This window comes from Rutidosis leptorrhynchoides, chromosome 1 (genome assembly GCF_046630445.1).
Source record: "Rutidosis leptorrhynchoides isolate AG116_Rl617_1_P2 chromosome 1, CSIRO_AGI_Rlap_v1, whole genome shotgun sequence".
Classification (NCBI taxonomy): domain Eukaryota; kingdom Viridiplantae; phylum Streptophyta; class Magnoliopsida; order Asterales; family Asteraceae; genus Rutidosis; species Rutidosis leptorrhynchoides.
In genome coordinates, this window is record NC_092333.1 from 680,547,910 (window position 1) to 680,568,091 (window position 20,182).

At 35.0% G+C, this 20,182-nt stretch overlaps 2 protein-coding genes across 2 annotated transcripts in view; both read left to right on the plus strand.

The window, feature by feature from the left end:
• Positions 1 to 617: 617 nt before the first annotated feature.
• LOC139851854 (S-locus-specific glycoprotein S13-like) lies at positions 618 to 1,917 on the plus strand. Its single transcript, XM_071841036.1, has one exon. The coding sequence runs from the start codon at positions 618 to 620 to the stop codon at positions 1,620 to 1,622; it is 1,005 nt and encodes a 334-aa protein (XP_071697137.1). The 3' UTR covers positions 1,623 to 1,917.
• A 35-nt stretch (positions 1,918 to 1,952) lies between these two features.
• The window catches only part of LOC139851864 (G-type lectin S-receptor-like serine/threonine-protein kinase SD1-1), a 32,489-nt gene continuing 14,259 nt past the window's right edge, over positions 1,953 to 20,182 (plus strand). The window contains 5 exon segments of the mRNA XM_071841048.1: positions 1,953 to 2,253; positions 2,438 to 2,648; positions 3,187 to 3,309; positions 3,312 to 3,371; positions 6,829 to 6,841. Of these exon segments, the coding sequence (XP_071697149.1) occupies positions 2,137 to 2,253; positions 2,438 to 2,648; positions 3,187 to 3,309; positions 3,312 to 3,371; positions 6,829 to 6,841 (524 nt within the window). The 5' untranslated portion in view covers positions 1,953 to 2,136.

Genomic DNA, 20,182 nt, shown 5'->3' on the forward strand with positions numbered 1-20,182 from the left:
GCGGGTCGCCCGGAAACGCGCTTTATCGCGGGGCGCCCGGAAACTCGCGTTATCGCGGGCGCCCGGAAACGCGCGTTTTCGCGGGCGCATGAAACGCGCGTTATCGAGGGCGCCGGAAACGCGCGTTATTGCGGGCGCCCTGAAACGCGCGTTTTCGCTGGGCGCCGGGAAACGCGCGTTATCGAGGGCGCCCGGAAACGCGCGTTTTCGCGGGCAGCCCGGAAACGCGCGTTATCGCGGGCCGCCCGGAAACGCGCGTTATCGCGGGCGCCCGGAAACGCGCGTTTCTGGATCCCCTGCTGAAACACGCGTTTTCGCAGGGCGTCCAGAAATGCGGATTTTCGGATCCCCTGCAAAAACGCGCGTTTTCGCAGCGCGTCCAGAAAAACGCATTTTCGCAGCGCATACGAAACACGCGATCTCGCAACGCATCCGAAAACGCGCGATCTTGCAACGCGCCCGAAAAGGCTCTTTTTCACAGCAGAAAAAGCGTGTTTTCGACACGCGTTCTCAAATCGCGAATCTAAATTTTTTATTTTTTTAAAAAAGTGAGTCTAGAAATGAACACAAAATTTAGAAACGTAATTCTTTTTATAACTTTTTAATTATTTTATAAAATGAAATTCAATTCCATTCCATGTAAAATAGAATACATTTTTCACATTCCATGGAATTTATCAATTCCAATTCCTTCGGATTCCAATTCCTTTGACACATTCCATTCCATCCAAAAACATTCCACGAGCCAAACGGGCCCTAGAATTTTCGAACTTGGATTTTTCCGGCCAGATAACACGGAGAACAGATATCTTGGTATTTGGTACAAGAAGATTTCTCCAAGAACGATCGTTTGGGTTGCCAACAGAAACCAACCTCTCCCAGGTGCATCGCCGCTTGTGTTAAAAATTGTTGATCCAGGAGTTCTCAGCATTTTTAACAACATCAGCATGACATGGTCATCCAACGCAACGATGACATCAGCAAATGCGACAGCAAAGCTTCTTGACACTGGAAATCTAGTGTTGATGGATCAACAGGGGAAGATGATGTGGCAGAGTTTTGATTATCCAACTGACACTCTTCTTTATCACATGAAGCTGGGGAGAGATTACACGAGGGGCATCGAATGGCATCTATCATCATGGAAGACTAATCAAGATCCAGCTCCAGGTGATTTCACATGGGGGGCCGACGCCCACGGTTATCCAGAAAGCAAATTAAAACAAGGTGGAGTGGTGAAATTTCGGGCTAGACCATGGAGAAACAACCGGGGTAGTGATTCTAAATTCGACAAAAACTTGACTCTGATATACAGTGTAGTTATCAATGAGAGGGAGGAGCCTTTTACCTGGTACGTTGAAAACAGTTCTCTCATAGGAAGGCTCACTTTGAGTTCTTCAGGGGAGTTACAATATTGGGCATGGCCAGAAGATGGTAATAAGTGGCTTCTTGGCTACAAATTTCCGATAAATATCTTTGATAAGTATAACTTTTGTGGTGCTTATGGAACCAACAGTGCTGATCCGAACGCACAATCGTGTGCTTGCTTGGATGAGAAAAGATTCGTGCCCAAAAACCAAAAAAGAATGGGGAATGGCAGATTGGTCGGGTGGTTGTGTTAGACGAACACCCTTAAATTGCAAAAACGGAACAGAAGGTTTTATCAAGTACTCTAATTTAAAATTTCCAGACACAGAGGGTACATGGTTCAACATGAGCATGACTTTGGATGATTGTGAAGCAAAATGCTTAAAGAATTGTACTTGTATGGCTTATGCAACTCTCGATGACAGTTTAGAAGGAAAGGGCTGCGTGCTTTGGTTCAATGATCTTATAGACATGCGTGTGTATTCTAGTGATGGTCACGATATTTTTGTGAGAATGGCTTCATCTGAGTTAGGTAAAATTACAAATCACATGTTACATTACTGTTTCATGATTTCAAACTAACATTATTTTCTTTTCTAATATGATACACTTGCTTTATCAGCTTCCAAAAAGAAAGGAGCACCCATTAAATTGATCTTAAATGTAGTCGTTCCGGGGGTTCTTATCATAGGCTTCATCTCGATATGGTTGTGGTACGTACTGAGAAAAAAGAATAATGTACTGAGAAAAAAGAATAATGAGCAATTAATGGAGGAAGGAAATGAAGAAGTACCATTATTTAGCTTTACTACAATAGCTACTGCTACTGCCAGTTTTTCAACCGAAAATATACTTGGAGAGGGTGGATTTGGAGCCGTTTATAAGGTAACCAATGACAATAACACTGTAATAACAAGAAAATGACTGTACACATTTTCTTATTAATTTACTTTTTTAGAAAGGTAAAATTTTTGAAATTTACACATTATAAATAAGTGATTTAAGAAAATGAACATATAAGATTGTGAGAGTACAGAGTACTCATATAAAAAACGGTATTATTCTTCAGGGAGTGCTAGAAGACGGGTTAGAGATTGCAGTTAAGCGTCTCTGCATGAATTCCAACCAAGGAGTTGAGGAATTCAAGAACGAAGTCATATGCATTTTGAGAGTTCAGCATCGTAATCTGGTGAAGCTCCTCGGCTGTTGCATAAAAGGAGATGAAAAGTTATTAATCTATGAGTGCATGCCCAATAAAAGCTTAGACTCATTCATATTTGGTAAGAATTATATATGCAGACCCCCCTCAATTGCTGCTGCTACCTGGAACCATTGAAGTCGACAACATACACTAATAAAGTATGAAGAATATACTCCATATATTACAAATTTAGAAAGTAAAAAATTTGATATCAGGCAGGGGTAATTAAGCTACTGTGACGCTATTGTAAAAGCTTGACTCCTTTATCAGTCAAAACTTCTAAGATCTTTGTTTTCATGTAAAGTAGAGTAAGGAGAGGACCTAGCTCACCAGGACATCAAGGGGCAATAACGCAACAAGTCAATTCAAAACAGAGTTATTTCTTTCTGTATTTTCTACTTTAACCTTTGATATTACCTTGAAATATTGTGTTATATTATGACTCATAACTCGTAAGAGTCATAACATAACACGACTCGAAAGAGTTAAGGTCATTTAAGAGTCAGAGTCTGAATCGCCGCATTTTTAGGTAATCGGTTTTTTAATCTCACTCGCAACTGTCTAAGAACTAAGTTGGGAAATATTTATAAAGATAGCTAACCAATCAAACTGGGCAGATGAAAACCGAAGTGTGCTCCTAGACTGGAAAAAGCGCTTCAACATCATCAAAGGAATTTCTCGTGGACTTCTTTACTTGCATCAGGATTCACGATTAAGAATCATTCATAGAGATCTTAAAGCTGCAATATTCTTCTAGATCATGATATGAACCCTAAGATATCAGACTTTGGCCTAGCTCGAAGTTTTGGAGGAAGGGAGTGTTAGACTAGTATTTGTAAGGGCTTGGCCCATTTATCTTTAGGGCTACATTATAGCCTATATAAACCTTGTGTATGTACTAGCAATAATCGAATGAATAATATGTCTGAGCATTTGTCAACATGGTTATCAGAGCCGTACCCTAATTAAAACCCCTCTTTTTTTTTTCTTTTCTTTTTTTTTCGTACGCATTCGTCTCGGCTATTCACAGCCGCTTTCTTCAATTGCAAACTCAACACTCACCTTCATCCTCTTCTTCTCTAATATTCAACTTCCATGGCACCAAGTAAATATGACAAGATTTATACCGTCACTTCCATCCACCATCTCATCCCGGTTAAACTCGATCTAGGGAAACTCAATTACACTCATTGGAAGAACATATTCACAAAACATTGTGCGGGGTTTGATGTTTCACACCTCATCTCGCGTGCTCCTACACCCGAAGAACTACTCGATCCGGAATGGATCAAAGCTGATGCAGTCACAACCACATGGATCTACCTCACCATCTCGGAATCGTTACTCAAACGGCTCCTCAACACCAAGCCTGCTACAACACACGCGGCTTGGACCTTCCTGGCCAAACTATTCCTCGACAATAAACAATCTAAAACACTCGAATTACAAACAGAATTGCGTGGCCTGGAACTAGGTAACTCAACCATTGATGAATATTTTCGTAAAATTGATAATATTGCTACACAACTTCGCAACCTCGGCACCAATACCACTGACCAAGAACTTGTTATGTATGCGGTTACGGGTCTTCGAGACAAATATGCACACGCAAAACACATTATTATTCACCGCGAACCGTTACTCTCGACACTGTTCTCCAAATGTTAACCATGGAGGAAATGACCCTCAATCGCCAACAAAGAAGCACCAGTGAAACCCCGCTCAATGCGTCACATCCATCCGCCCTCATGGTTCAAGCAAACTCAAGCAATCGATCACCAAACAACACTCCTCAACTGTGTCGCAATTTTTTGAAAGGTTTTTGTAGGTATGGCGAGAGCTGTTGATTTATTCACCATAATCATAACAATAGACGCAACCACTATTCACCAGGAACAAGCCAAAATAACAAGGCTCAAGGTATTACTCAGGCCCAGTTATTAAATTTATTATTGGCCCAACAACAGAATCCAACAACCTAGCAGCACCCTCGGCCCAATACTTCATCCCAGCAACAGTTTAATTATCCAGCTTATGGCCCAATATCGCAGCCCAGTTCACACCTTGCCCCAGCCCAACGTGGCCTGCCATACCCGCCACCTGGATTTAATGGGGCTCAGCTAGCTACTTTTGGGCCGCAACAGCTCACGCACCATCCTGTTGGGCTTGCCGCTACCCACACTCATTTTAGACAGCCGCCAGTTGGGCCAGTTCAGTCGAGTCGAATCAGGTCACTAATGTTGGGCCTCAGTCTCATGGTTATTATGGAGCTCCCTTCACTCCCATTGGGCCCTTTACTGTTGATCCAAACACCCAAACACAGGAGACTATTCTACCGACAGCGTTCAGTGCTATGACTCTTCAAGATTATGGGAACGCCGGGTGGAATATGAATACAGGTGCGTCTACTCATCTTACCTCTAGCATTAATAATCTTAGTACTGTTTTTAATAATTGTAAATATCCGTCAGTCGTTGTCGGTGACGGAAACACCATTCCCGTTACCAACAACGGCCATAGCTTGTTACCTAACCCACACCGACCGCTTCACTTAAATAACGTCCTTGTAACCCCTAACATTGTAAAAAATCTTATTTCTGTACGCCAATTTACTCGTGATAACATTGTATCTGTTGAATTTGACCCTTTTGATTTTTCCTGTGAAGGATTATCTGACGCGCCATCTTCTTCTCCGATGTGACAGCACCGGAGATTTATACCCAGTCACTACCCACTCGCCACAACATGCATTCATCACCAGCCCCGTTGTAGTGACCCGAACTTTTCCATGTTTATATATATTAATTGAGATTGATATTTACATGATTAAATGTTTCCAACATGTTAAGCAATCAAACTTGTTAAGACTTGATTAATTGAAATATGTTTCATATAGTCAATTGAGCACCCAAGTTGACCGGTGATTCACGAAAGTTAAAACTTGTAAAAACTATATGATGACATATATATGGATATATATATAGTTAACATGATACTATGATAAGTAAACATATCATTAAGTATATTAACAATGAACTACATATGTAAAAACAAGACTACTAACTTAATGATTTTTAAACGAGACATATATGTAACGATTATCGTTGTAAAGACATTTAATGTATATATATCATATTAAGAGATATTCATACATGATAATATCATGATAATATAATAATTTAAAATCTCATTTGATATTATAAACATTGGGTTAACAACATTTAACAAGATCGTTAACCTAAGGGTTTCAAAACAACACTTACATGTAACGACTAACGATGACTTAACGACTCAGTTAAAATGTATATACATGTAGTGTTTTAATATGTATTTATACACTTTTGAAAGACTTCAATACACTTATCAAAATACTTCTACTTAACAAAAATGCTTACAATTATATCCTCGTTTAGTTTCATCAACAATTCTACTCGTATGCACCCGTATTCGTACTTGTACAATACACAGCTTTTAGATGTATATACTATTGATATATTTACTCCAATTATCATCTCTTAGCAGCCCATGTGAGTCACCTAACACATGAGGGAACCATCATTTGGCAACTAGCATGAAATATCTCATAAAATTACAAAAATATGAGTAATCATTCATGACTTATTTACATGAAAACAAAATTACATATCCTTTATATCTAATCCATACACCAACGACCAAACACACCTACAAACACTTTCATTCTTCAATTTTCTTCATCTAATTGATCTCTCTCAAGTTCTATCTTCAAGTTCTAAGTGTTCTTCATATATTCTACAAGTTCTAGTTACATAAAATCAAGAATACTTTCAAGTTTGCTAGCTCAAGAATACATTCTATGGTTGAATTATCGAAATCGAATATGCCCCTTTTTATTAAGTCTGGTAATTTAAGAATTAGGGAACAGACACCCTAATTGACGCGAATCCTAAAGATAGATCTATTGGGCCTAACAAACCCCATCCAAAGTACCGGATGCTTTAGTACTTCGAAATTTATATCATATCCGAAGGGCGTCCCGGAATGATGGGGATATTCTTATATATGCATCTTGTTAATGTTGGTTACCAGGTGTTCACCATATGAATGATTTTTATCTCTATGTATGGGATGTGTATTGAAATATGAAATCTTGTGGTCTATTATTATGATTTGATATATATAGGTTAAACCTATAACTCACCAACATTTTTGTTGACGTTTTAAGCATGTTTATTCTCAGGTGATTATTAAGAGCTTCCGCTTTCGCATACTTAAATAAGGACGAGATTTTGAGTCCATGCTTGTATGATATTGTGCAAAAACTGCATTCAAGAAACTTATTTTGTTGTAACATATTTGTATTGTAAACCATTATGTAATGGTCGTGTTTAAACAGGTTATTTTAGATTATCATTATTTGATAATCTACGTAAAGCTTTTTAAACCTTTATTGATGAAATAAAGGTTATGGTTTGTTTAAAAATGAATGCAGTCTTTGAAAAACGTCTCATATAGAGGTCAAAACCTCGCAACGAAATCAATTAATATGGAACGTTTTTAATCAATAAGAACGGGACATTTCAGTTGGTATCCGAGCGTTGGTCTTAGAGAACCAGAATTTTGCATTAGTGTGTCTTATCAAGTTTGTTAGGATGCATTAGTGAGTCTGGACTTCGACCGTGTTTACTTGAAAAATGATTGCTTAACAAATTTTGTTGGAAACTATATATTTTTAACATGTGAATATTATGTGATATATTAATCTCTTAACGCTTTTGATATTATGTGATAGATGTCTACCTCTAGAACAATTCTCATTGACTCACCTAATAATAATGAAGATTCAAATGTAAATTGAAATGATTCGTGGACTGATTCACAAGTTCCCGAAGAGGAACCGGAAGAAGAGTCGGAACCGGAAGAAGAATCGGAACCGGAAGAAGAATCGGAACCGGATGAAGAAATAGAACCGGTGGGGGAAATAATAAAACGGTTAAGTAAAAGAAAATCCTCAACCAACCGACCAAGGTTAATTATGGTCAATGGTGTTTCCGCCAAGGAAGCAAAATATTGGGAGGATTACCAATTCTCCGATGAATCAGATTCCGACGAGAATTCCGATGATGTTATAGAAATTACCCCAACTGAATTTAAAAAGGCAAAAGAAAATAATAAGGGAAAGGGCATAAAAATAGAGAAATCTAATTCCAACCCCGATGAACTTTATAGGTATCGTCAACCCCCGAAGTCCTTAAGTTGTAACAATGACCCGGGAACCTCTAAACCACCAGGTTTTTCTAAACCAATGTGGAAAACGACGGCTCGTATTAGGGGAACATCATATATCCCTAGAAACTTGGCAAAACGAACCAAAACCGAAGAAGAAGAAACAAGCGAGTCGGAATAAGATAGTTGTATTCGTGTGGTGTAATATATGTAATATAGTGTGCTTATGATTTATGATATATGTAAAAATTGCTTGTATTAATAAGTATTTTTTTTATGAATCTAACTCTTGTCTATTTTACAGTATAAAAACACAAAATGGATAGACAACCCAATATTTTAAGAGACTTACCCGGAGACATGATTGATGAAATCTTGTCTAGAGTCGGTCAGAATTCTTCGGCACAACTATTTAAGGCGAGATCAGTTTGTAAGACATTCGAAGAACGTTCCAAGAATGCCTTGGTTTATAAAAGGCTTTCGTTCGAAAGATGGGGGATATCACATTGGGAAATCCATAAGTTACGATGTGTTTACTTTGACGCATATATTGCGGGGAACCCAAATGCTATTTTACGCAATGGGTTAAGAAATTATTTTGACTCAATATATCCGAATATTGGACTTCGTGATTTAGAAAAAGCGGCTAACATGCAACATAAAGAAGCATGTTATGCTTACGGATTAGTAATGTTCGCTTCTCACCAAAGTGAGAACAAGAACATCGGGCTACAACTATTAAACAAAACGTTCCCACAAGTGACGGAGTCGGTAATTGGGGTAAGAAATGAGGTTTTTAGATTCTTACGGGACTGTTGGACATTACGTAACCCTCGTCCCTTTGACGACGTTACAACACGCTGTCTTATCAACGGCCATAACGGTTATGTTCCACAAGACCAAGGATGGGAAGTAATCCTAGTAAAACCAGAATGCATGACTTGTTTCTGGACGTATGAATTACGTGTCTTTATTGCCTTTGCTGAACGACTTGTGTACTAGCTAGAATTATCTTCACAACCATCTTGTATCAAATTTATTGTGTGCTATATTTCATGCTATATGTAAAATAAGCGGTATTGAAAGTTTGTAAAATATTGTGTAAAAGTTTGAACGCGAAATATTATTATAATCAGTTTTTCATATAGAATTGTAGTAGTTGAATTGTATATTAGCTACTAAGTATGAACTTAACGGGTAGGTACTACCCGAATTTAAACTTATAAAATGCTAATATGAAGAAAAAACTTTTATAAATGAGTTCATATTATGCTACGAAATACTATTAACTACTCTTAATATTCTGTATGATTAACTTGTTCCATTTGACTATTTTGAAGGAAATGGCACCGACTACTCGACACACCGTGAATATGAATGAAGAGGAATTCCGTACTTTTCTAGCTTCAAACATAGCCGCAGTACAGGCTGCGCTACATACCAACAATAACCTTGGATCTAGCAGTACAGGAAATCGTGTAGGATGCACCTACAAAGAATTCACTGCCTGCAAACCTTTGGAATTTGATGGAACTGAAGGACCGATCGGATTGAAACGGTGGACCGAGAAGGTCGAATCGGTGTTTGCCATAAGTAAGTGTACTGAAGAGGACAAAGTGAAGTACGCTACGCATACCTTCACAGGTTCTGCGTTAACATGGTGGAATACCTATCTAGAGCAAGTGGGACAAGACGATGCGTACGCACTACCGTGGTCAGCATTCAAGCACTTGATGAACGAGAAATACCGTCCCAGAACCGAGGTCAATAAGCTCAAGATAGAACTTAGAGGGTTACGAACCCAAGGATTTGATATTACCACGTACGAAAGACGATTCACATAATTGTGCCTATTGTGTCCGGGAGCATTCGAAGATGAGGAAGAGAAGATCGACTTGTTTGTGAAAGGATTACCGGAAAGAATCCAAGAAGATATAAGTTCACACGAGCCCGCCTCTATACAACAGGAATGTAGAATGGCTCACAAACTAGTGAACCAGATTGAAGAAAGAATTAAAGAACAGACTGCTGAAGAGGCCAATGTGAAGCAAGTCAAAAGAAAGTGGGAGGAAAACGGTGATAAGAATCACCAATACAACAACAACAGCAATTACAACAATAATCGCAACAATTATCCCAACAATCGCAACATCAATCGCAACTACAACAAACGGCCCAACAACAACAATAACAACAACAACAACAACAACAACAACAACTACAGCAGCAACTACAACAATCATCCCAACAACAATAATAACCGCAACAACAACAACAATCAGAAGCAGCTATGCGAAAGGTGTGAAAAGTATCACTCGGGGTTCTGCACCAAATTTTGCAACAAGTGTAAAAGAAAAGGTCATAGCGCGGCGAAGTGTGAGGTCTACGGACCAGGGGTTAATAGAACGAAAGGAACAAATGGTGTCGGAACGAGTAATGGCAGAGCAAGTAGTGTCGGAGCAAGTTATGCCAATGTAGTTTGTTATAAATGTGGAAAATCGGGCCACATTATTAGAAATTGCCCGAACCAGGAGAACACGAATGGACAAGGCCGCGGAAGAGTTTTCAATATTAATGCGGCAGAGGCACAGGAAGACCCGGAGCTTGTTACGGGTACGTTTCTTATTGACAATAAATCTGCTTACGTTTTATTTGATTCGGGTGCGGATAGAAGCTATATGAGTAGAGATTTTTGTGCTAAATTAAGTTGTCCATTGACGCCTTTGGATAGTAAATTTTTACTCGAATTAGCAAATGGTAAATTAATTTCAGCAGATAATATATGTCGGAATCGAGAAATTAAACTGTTAGCGAAACATTTAAGATTGATTTGATACCAGTAGAGTTAGGGAGTTTTGATGTGATAATCGGTATGGACTGGTTGAAAGAAGTGAAAGCAGAGATCGTTTGTTACAAAAATGCAATTCGCATTATACGAGAAAAAGGAAAACCCTTAATGGTGTACGGAGAAAAGGGAAACACGAAGCTACATCTTATTAGTAATTTGAAGGCACAAAAACTAATAAGAAAAGGTTGCTATGCTGTTCTAGCATACGTCGAGAAAGTACAAACTGAAGAAAAGAGCATCAATGATGTTCCCATTGCAAAAGAATTTCCCGATGTATTTCCGAAAGAATTACCGGGATTACCCCCACATCGATCCGTTGAATTTCAAATAGATCTTGTACCAGGAGCTGCACCAATAGCTCGTGCTCCTTACAGACTCGCACCCAACGAGATGAAAGAACTGCAAAGCCAATTACAAGAACTTTTAGAGCGTGGTTTCATTCGACCAAGCACATCACCGTGGGGAGCTCCTGTTTTGTTTGTCAAGAAGAAAGATGGTACATTTAGGTTGTGTATCGACTACCGAGAGTTGAACAAACTTACCATCAAGAACCGCTACCCACTACCGAGAATCGACGACTTATTTGATCAACTACAATGTGACAACCCGGAAATTTCCAACCAAATTTAAACTTTAATCTTTATATGTTTCCGACACGATAAGCAATATTTGTTAAGTTAAATTGCAAGAATTTTAAAATATGTTCATACATTCATTCAACCTTGACCAAGTTCCAACGATTCACTAACCATTAAACGAATATGATTATATATGTATATGTGTATATATATTATAACTTGAAACGTAAACAAAATATTAGATTAAATACTTTATATGATTGTATCTGTTTCAAAATGTTTATCAATGGAATTAGAAGATAAGATCAAATGATTGAATTATCAGATATATTGAATTATGATTACAAGTCTCTGTTGAAAGGCCCACGTTGATTTGAGAAATCTTTCCATTTTAACAATATTCGGAAAATGGTAAAGTGATTTATAAATAGGAACAAATTGTCAATCATTGAGAACTAGACAAAGGATAGTGGAAGATTGAATCTCATAAAGACTCGATTGATCTATTTAGTTTCAAACGTACAAAAACGTTTTCAGTTTAAAAAGAACTTTATTATTAAAACGTATATAACTTTTATAAATATCTAGAACCACTTTTGACAACTCATTACTTAACTAGTATGATAAAGATAACGATATTTATATTTTATTTTATTAAATATATATAACGATTTAAATTAATATTATATATATTTATACGCGTATTATATGTACATAGTTTTATAATTTTACTATACTTAAACTTTACCTTTACTTTATTTTTACTTTACTTTAACTTTAATAATTCATACTTTAATAATTCACTTTAATAATTCATACTTTAATAATTCACTTTAATAATTCATACTTTAATAATTCACTTTAATAATTCATACTTTAATAATTCACTTTAATAATTCAAAAATCTATTATAAATAGAATTCAATAGGTTTCATTATTTCATAGAAACTTGAAAATATTTTTCTCTAAACTCTCTCAATCGATTTACATATATATTTACTCCGCATTATTTCAAGATATTATTAGTATACATAAAATATTACGACGGAGTGCTGTCCGAGTGATTTCGAAATTGTTTTTCGAGTAGGATAGGATTAAAGAAATTATGAGTTATAGCTATGGAGGTGATTGAGTATGGTTCATGGGTATGCTCGTGAGGTCAATATAGTGTTTATCATTGCCGTTGCGTCTACGTACCTTTCCTGCAATATTGAATCTCAATATTGATACGTGAGTACTCATAATTTAACTTTTACATATTAATAGTGTATCCCTGACTAGTGCTCGAGTATTTAGGATTATGCATGCTTGTACTTTTGATATTGCCCTTAGACAGGTTAGGTTGAATATTGAATTAGTTACACTTGCGGTTGAGATAAGGTATAAGATATGCATGTCCTTGGAAAGCTAGCGAAAAATTAAGAACTTTTCCTTTAGATATCGAATGGTTTCGATGGACGGATTAGAAGTTATAATCAATTGAATTTTCGATATTTTTATTAAAAATGATTATTATTATCGTCATTTTTTATCGTCGTTCTAGTTTTATCTTATTATTATCATTATTATTATCTTTATCAATAAAAAGGATTTATCATTAAAAATTGTTATTTTTTTTATTATTACTATCGTTATTATCGTTAAAGTTATAATTAGTATTATTATTATTATCCAATTATTATTATTATTATTATTATTATTATTATTATTATTATTATTACTATCATTATTAATATATATATCATTATTTAAAAATGGTTATTGTTATTGTTATTATTATTATTACTATATTATCATTAAGATAATTATTAGTATTATCGTTAATAATGTTATAGTAACTATCATTATTAATATAAGTGTAATTAAAACAAATATTTGTAACACCTAATTATTTTGATTACTATTATTATCATTATTATGAACACGATATAAAAGACGATTAAAAGCTATTAAACGAAACGATTAGGAAATAATGAGTAAGAGTATCATGATGAAATTAAAATATTATAAGATATTGATTTAGATAAAATTATCGTTCTTATTATTTTTATCATTACTATTATTATTAAAAGTATCGTTAGTATTAAAACTATCATTTTAACAAAAATTATCATTTTAATAGAAATGTCATTGTTACTATAAAATATCATTATTATTATTATTTTAAATAGAATTATTATTTTAAAGATAATATTAAAAATTATCGTAAATATTAAAGTTATCATAATTAGAATTATCGTTTTATCATAATGTCATCTTAGTAATTATAAATATTGATATTTTTATAATAATAATTATTATTACAAAATAATACAACTTTTACTTACTATCATTATAGATATTATTTTATCAAATAAATATGTGATACAAACATATTTTACTACGTGTAATAACTTACTTTAATAATACCTATCATATTATCTTTATGATATTAAATGAACCCTATAAATTTTATTACTTAATATACATAAAAGTATATTTTATTACATAAATTTAATATAAAATTTTATTTATTAATAAATAAATTATATTATTACTCTAATAAATCTTTTAAAAATATTTAAAAATATAAAACGACGATATTTAAACTATATATTAATCATGTATAGATTTTTGGAAATTATTTTGAGTCAAATTTACTTTTGTTGACTTTTGCATATTAGTCTCGAGCATTAGGATTGTGGTACACTATGACTTGACCTAATTTGTTAGACAAATATTGACCAACACATAATTATATATAATTAATTTAGGTTCGTGAATCCGAGGCCAACCTTGCACTTGTTCAATGATGTTATATGTATTTTTACTACGAAATACAGTATGGTGAGTTTCATTTGCCTTTTTACCCTTTATATTTTTGGGACTGAGAATACATGCGCTTTTATAAATGTTTGACGAAATAGACACAAGTAATTGAAACTACATTCTATGGTTGAATTATCGAAATCGAATATGCCCCTTTTTATTAAAGTCTGGTAATCTAAGAATTAGGGAACAGACACCCTAATTGACGCGAATCCTAAAGATAGATCTATTGGGCCTAACAAACCCCATCCAAAGTACCGGATGCTTTAGTACTTCGAAATTTATATCATGTCCGAAGGAGGATCCCGGAATGATAGGGGATATTCTTATATGTATCTAGTTAATGTCGGTTACCAGGTGTTCACCATATGAATGATTATTTTTGTCTCTATGCATGGGACGTATATTTATGAGAACTGGAAATGAAATTCTTGTGGTCTATTAAAATGATGGAAATAAATGATTATGATAAACTAATGAACTCACCAATCTTTTGGTTGACACTTTAAAGCATGTTTATTCTCAGGTGTTAAAGAAATCTTCCGCTGTGCATTTGCTCATTTTAAAGATATTACTTGGAGTCTTTCATAGCATATTTCGAAGAACGTTGCATTCAAGTCATTGAGTTTATCAAAGATTATTATTAAATCAATTTATAGTTGGATAGTGGGTATTATGAAATGGTATGCATGCCTGTCAATTTTCAATGTAAAGAAAGTTTGTCTTTTAAAAACGAATGCAATGTTTGTAAAATGTATCATATAGAGGTCAAATACCTCGCAATGTAATCAACTATTGTGAATCGTTTATAATGTATATGAACGGGTCCTTTCAGTTGGTATCAGAGCGGTGGTCTTAGCGAACCATGTCTGCATTAGTGTGTCTAACTGATAAGTCGTTAGGATGCATTAGTGAGTCTGGACTTCGACCGTGTCTGCATGTCAAAAGTTTTGCTTATCATTTTTAGTCGGAAATCATCTGCTTATCATTCTTAGGAAATTACCTGCTTATCATTACTAGTCTAGACACGTCTTGCTACATTAATTGCATGAGTAGTGTATAGACAAAATTCATATCTTAGCGTATATGCTAAATCATATCTTATCGTATCTGTTACTTTAAACTTTACCTGACATATCCCGCAAATTCCTCCGTAATCTACGAAATCTTTTGTTCTATATCTATGGATATTCTATGTAATTAGAATACCATCCGATAACCGAAAATCATTTCATATCGAAAAAAATCCTTATTCAATCGTACGAAATGGAATTCATCATTAATTCAAGTTCCTCGAATTCTGAAATGGAATCCCACTCCAGCTCTGAAAGCAGTGTGACCGGAATGGATCAACCAATCAGCCATCATCTATTCTGGATGAATTGGGGATGGGTTCGTAGCCTCCTCAATCATTGGAGACAAGAAGAAGGTGATCCCTTCCATCCACCCCATTGCCCTCTTAACGAAGAACCTGAAGCACTTACCGGCGAACCAATCCGAAACACCATTTTCTCTCTCATTTCCAGAGTATCTCGTCACGATTATATACTACATCAAATTCTAGATTATATTTATCTGCTCGCCCGAACCGACAATCACCCCGGTATAATAGAAGAAGTCAACGAGCTTCGCGCTCGGGTAGTGGCTTTGGAGAATATGGTGCAAAGATTACAAACACCAGCAGCAGCACCAGTAGCATAACCAGTACCACCATCATCAACGCCAACAGTACCTTTACCACCTCCAACCACAACTGCGTCGTAAACCTCAACTTCACAATCTGTCCCACGAGCATCAACGTCATACGCACCGTAGATACCAAGGAGTACCAACAACAATAACTGACGAAGTATTAATTCATAACTTCATTGGAGAAACATTCCGCGGTGATTATGTAATCTCTAAAGTCTTAGAGATTATCTAATCTAGCCCTAACCATAAATCAGTTAAACGAACCAAAATGATAGAAGGAAGAGTAGAAACCCTGACAAAAATGGTGTGTGATTAACAAGCTAAACTTGCTTTACCAACAACATCAACAGTACCGTCAGCGTTACCAGCATCGTCAGTACAGTCAACATCCGAATCAACAACGCCGATAACATCACAAACTCCGTCAGTTCAAGAATCACTGTGGACATCATTACGAATCAATAACGTGTATATTGTATCAACGAGTTATGAAGAATTAACTCATTCCCTCTGAAGAAATTATATGTATATTATATATATATATATTTTGAAATAAATTTTTCCGTGCTAAGCTATTGTGTGTGAATCTTAACTACTCGGTTAATTCATATTACAAATATGCAATAATGTACGTCCTTCGGCCGCAACTTAACCAACGTTAACTACAATCTCTGTCACAATTCAACAAATTCCAATTCATAATAAATCAAGTATATATTTGATTTTACACTTTCATTATCGATGTACCCGAAAATTTTCAGATAACATCATTCGTACTTTGCGAAATTCACAAGAATTCCACGAACCGAACATCATACATCAACAAATAACGAAGTATTGATTCATAATTTCAATATCATTAAAGAAATACTGCGTAAAAGTTATGTACTTTTTAAAGCCTTTAGGGATTATTCAGTTATAGTTTCAACCGTAAATCAAATGAGTTTAATTTAACATTAACTCATTAAATCTATGTTACATTTGAAGAAAATATACATATATATATTTTCATAAAGACTGTAATAAAATTCTTTTGTACAAAATATTAATTGTGAATTTTTTTTAACGGGTAGGTAATACCCGAGAGATATATAAATTCACAATTAATATGTTACATTCTTCGAATCTGATTCAGCAAATCATCCATTATACTCCCTACTTTCACAACAATATACATTCTTTTATAGAAATCAAAACAACCATACTCATTCAAAATTTAATTACATATTTTGATTTTGAAATCTCAAAATTCAACTTGAGATATGACCAAAATCATCACTCTTAGATCCTTACATCTTTCACAAGCTATATTTTGACTTCAAAACTGTGTTAGAACATCAAATGTATGTTAACGATTACAATCTGTGTTCAAACCCTTCGAAAATTTCTGAAGACACTTCGAATGATGAGCAATCGAGATGATGATCCAACCACATGTTACCCACAGTTATGTACCCGAAAAATTCTTGAAACCAAAGTAAAAGTTTAAACAACGTATCCGCGTCAGATTCTTTGGCATTTATTACCAAAAATAACTTTGCGACTCCTATTCAAAGTAGCCAGTTTTGTCACAGCTCCAGCAAGTCAACTTCGATTTTTCAGTCAGACTAACCTTATTATAACCTTGAGATATACACCATCGTTACCAGGGAACCTTTTACATTCCACCACATTATTAGCAGATGTACCAACAACTTCATTACCCTTTGACTTTAGCCTCTCCAAAAAGTCATTATAATTATTCATTGAAAACCCATCATTTACTCATTCGCATATTGTAATGAGAATTGCCATACGAATCATTGGGAATTAGCAATCAGTATTTTGAAATCTCGCAGGATGTCTACGCCAACAGTTATATGTGTATATATAACGTCTATCTTCTGGACTTAATTTGAATGTGAAGTTTCTGAAAAACACTCTGAACTACGAATTGGTTCTCCGAAAATGGAAAAAAAAATTCTGATGAAGCAGCGAAAACTATAAACGGTAAAAGCTGGATTATAATGATGAAGTGTGCTGGCAAAGCGCAGAAAAAGAGAAGTTTTGGAACTGGAAAACGGATTGAGCAAAGTAGGAAGGAGGCTGTGGACAAATTACAAAGACTGAACCTGACTTCAAAGGATCCAAATGATTCAGTACCTGCTGAAGTCATTAACGAATACCTTGCTCCTGACTCTAAACCCCTGCGGACAATATTCTTCATCATCCTCTGATATTAGAAATTCTAAAATATCATCATATCTTTCATTATAAATATCCTCCATATTTCTGAAGATATTTTCTTAATTTTTCTTATTTGAAATCATTTACCTCTTCGCGCTATCTGTATTACATCATAAAAGAAACTATTTTAGTTTCTAAATTCTGAAACATTCAAGTTTAAAATAGGAATATTTTGAAGTAATGTTGGGAACTGAAGCATGAATTAGTATAATATAATGACACTTGATCAATGTGATTATATTACAGTAAGTCATGCTGAGTTTCTAAATGGAACGTGATGATTCACAGATCATAACATCATCATGTGCCATGTTATACGACTCTTGTATTCTATTTAACCTCTAAAATATCAAGAAAATATTTCTTGATGATTCGGCCTTTTCCAAGGTATTCTAGTAATTTGACAAGTCAAGATCGTGCCATCACAATTTCCTTCCTAGAACATTAACAATGTTCATTCCGAAATTCATATCTGTGAATTCTGGACCATTACAAGCGGTGCTTAATCGCAAAAAGAAGAAACGAAAGGACAAAACTCCGAAATAGAAATTGGGGTATAAATTGCAAATAAAAGAGAGCATTAACTGTGAATGATAATGATTATAGAAGACAGAAGCAGAGACTTTGAAATATAAGGGAACATATAAATCCCAACGACAAACCAGAAATTATAAACCATATATATCGATGCATATAGCAATATAAAGACACGGGAGAACTAGAAACACTATAAACCCAAGAGTATAGTAGAAGTAAATAGATTCTTCCGGCGGTAGATGAAAAAGAAGAATGACCGATATGAAAGTTAGAAGTATATCGAGAATCAGAACTGGATGGAGCATATTGATGAATACTTTAAAATATGAGTTGAGGGGGAAAAAATAGAAGGTGATGAAACATGACTAGGAACTTAGAAATCAACAGATTTAACTCACACAATGGCGGAATAAGTGAATCAAACCCTCTAGTGAATAGGTTAAGTTTTTTTTTTTTTTTTTTTTTTTTTTTTGATTAATTTAGTCAAACCACAACTAAATCAAGTGTAATTAGATCAACACCTAGAGCTATTATTCACCACCTGGGTGATTTGGACTGAGAGAGAATCAGAGAAGCTCACTAGATCTGAGTGTGTGTAACAAATGAGAGGCTTAACTTAAAATGAAGAACATAAGACTTTATATACCCCTGCTGTTGACTCACCCATACGATTCATTCATCACACGTACGAGTTGGCTTCATCAGCCGTACAGGTGATCACTCACTCGTATCTTCTCATTTAGGTTGTAATTGTGACTTAGCTCAGCATCAACCGTGCGTATGAGCCTATCAGCCGTACTAGTGAGGCTTCACTCGTACGTCTGACTAAGTCTAACATAGTCAAACATCTAAATCTCGTTCCTGCAGTTCCTGTAACCACATACAAACACAGATAGGATAATAACGAGCAATCATGGTGGCCTGTAAACTGTTGTACCTGCAATGGATGTAAGTAGATGTCTAGGGAGTTGCATAAAATGCATCAACAGAAGGTGTGAGTTGTAAGGAAATGAAGGAGGTGAATTTATAAGAAAATCTCCGACAGAACAATTAAAATGGACGATCGTATTTAAAACGGATCCTAATTCCCTTGATTACCGGAGAGTCAAATCTTATTAAGAAGATTTTCTTCAAATCTCTTGAAATCTGGGAAGCAATCATATCTACGTCAAATGATAAGATGAATCTACACTTACTCTTTTCACTCTTCTATGTTAGCTTCATTCGTACTCTTCATATAAATGAATTGTTTATCCAAATTATTCGCTGATGATAAAACTCTAATTTTCAGCCCGTAAGCATCATGAAAACATACTTATTATCATTCACGACCTTTCCACTCAAATTTCGGGACGAAATTTCTTTAACGGGTAGGTACTGTGACAACCCGGAAATTTCCAACCAAATTTAAACTTTAATCTTTATATGTTTCCGACACGATAAGCAATATTTGTTAAGTTAAATTGCAAGAATTTTAAAATATGTTCATACATTCATTCAACCTTGACCAAGTTCCAACGATTCACTAACCATTAAACGAATATGATTATATATGTATATGTGTATATATATTATAACTTGAAACGTAAACAAAATATTAGATTAAATACTTTATATGATTGTATCTGTTTCAAAATGTTTATCAATGGAATTAGAAGATAAGATCAAATGATTGAATTATCAGATATATTGAATTATGATTACAAGTCTCTGTTGAAA

Excerpts from the sequence above, each read along its gene's own strand:
- LOC139851854 (XM_071841036.1), top strand. The coding sequence starts at position 618 with ATGAAATTCAATTCCATTCCATGTAAAATAGAATACATTTTTCACATT.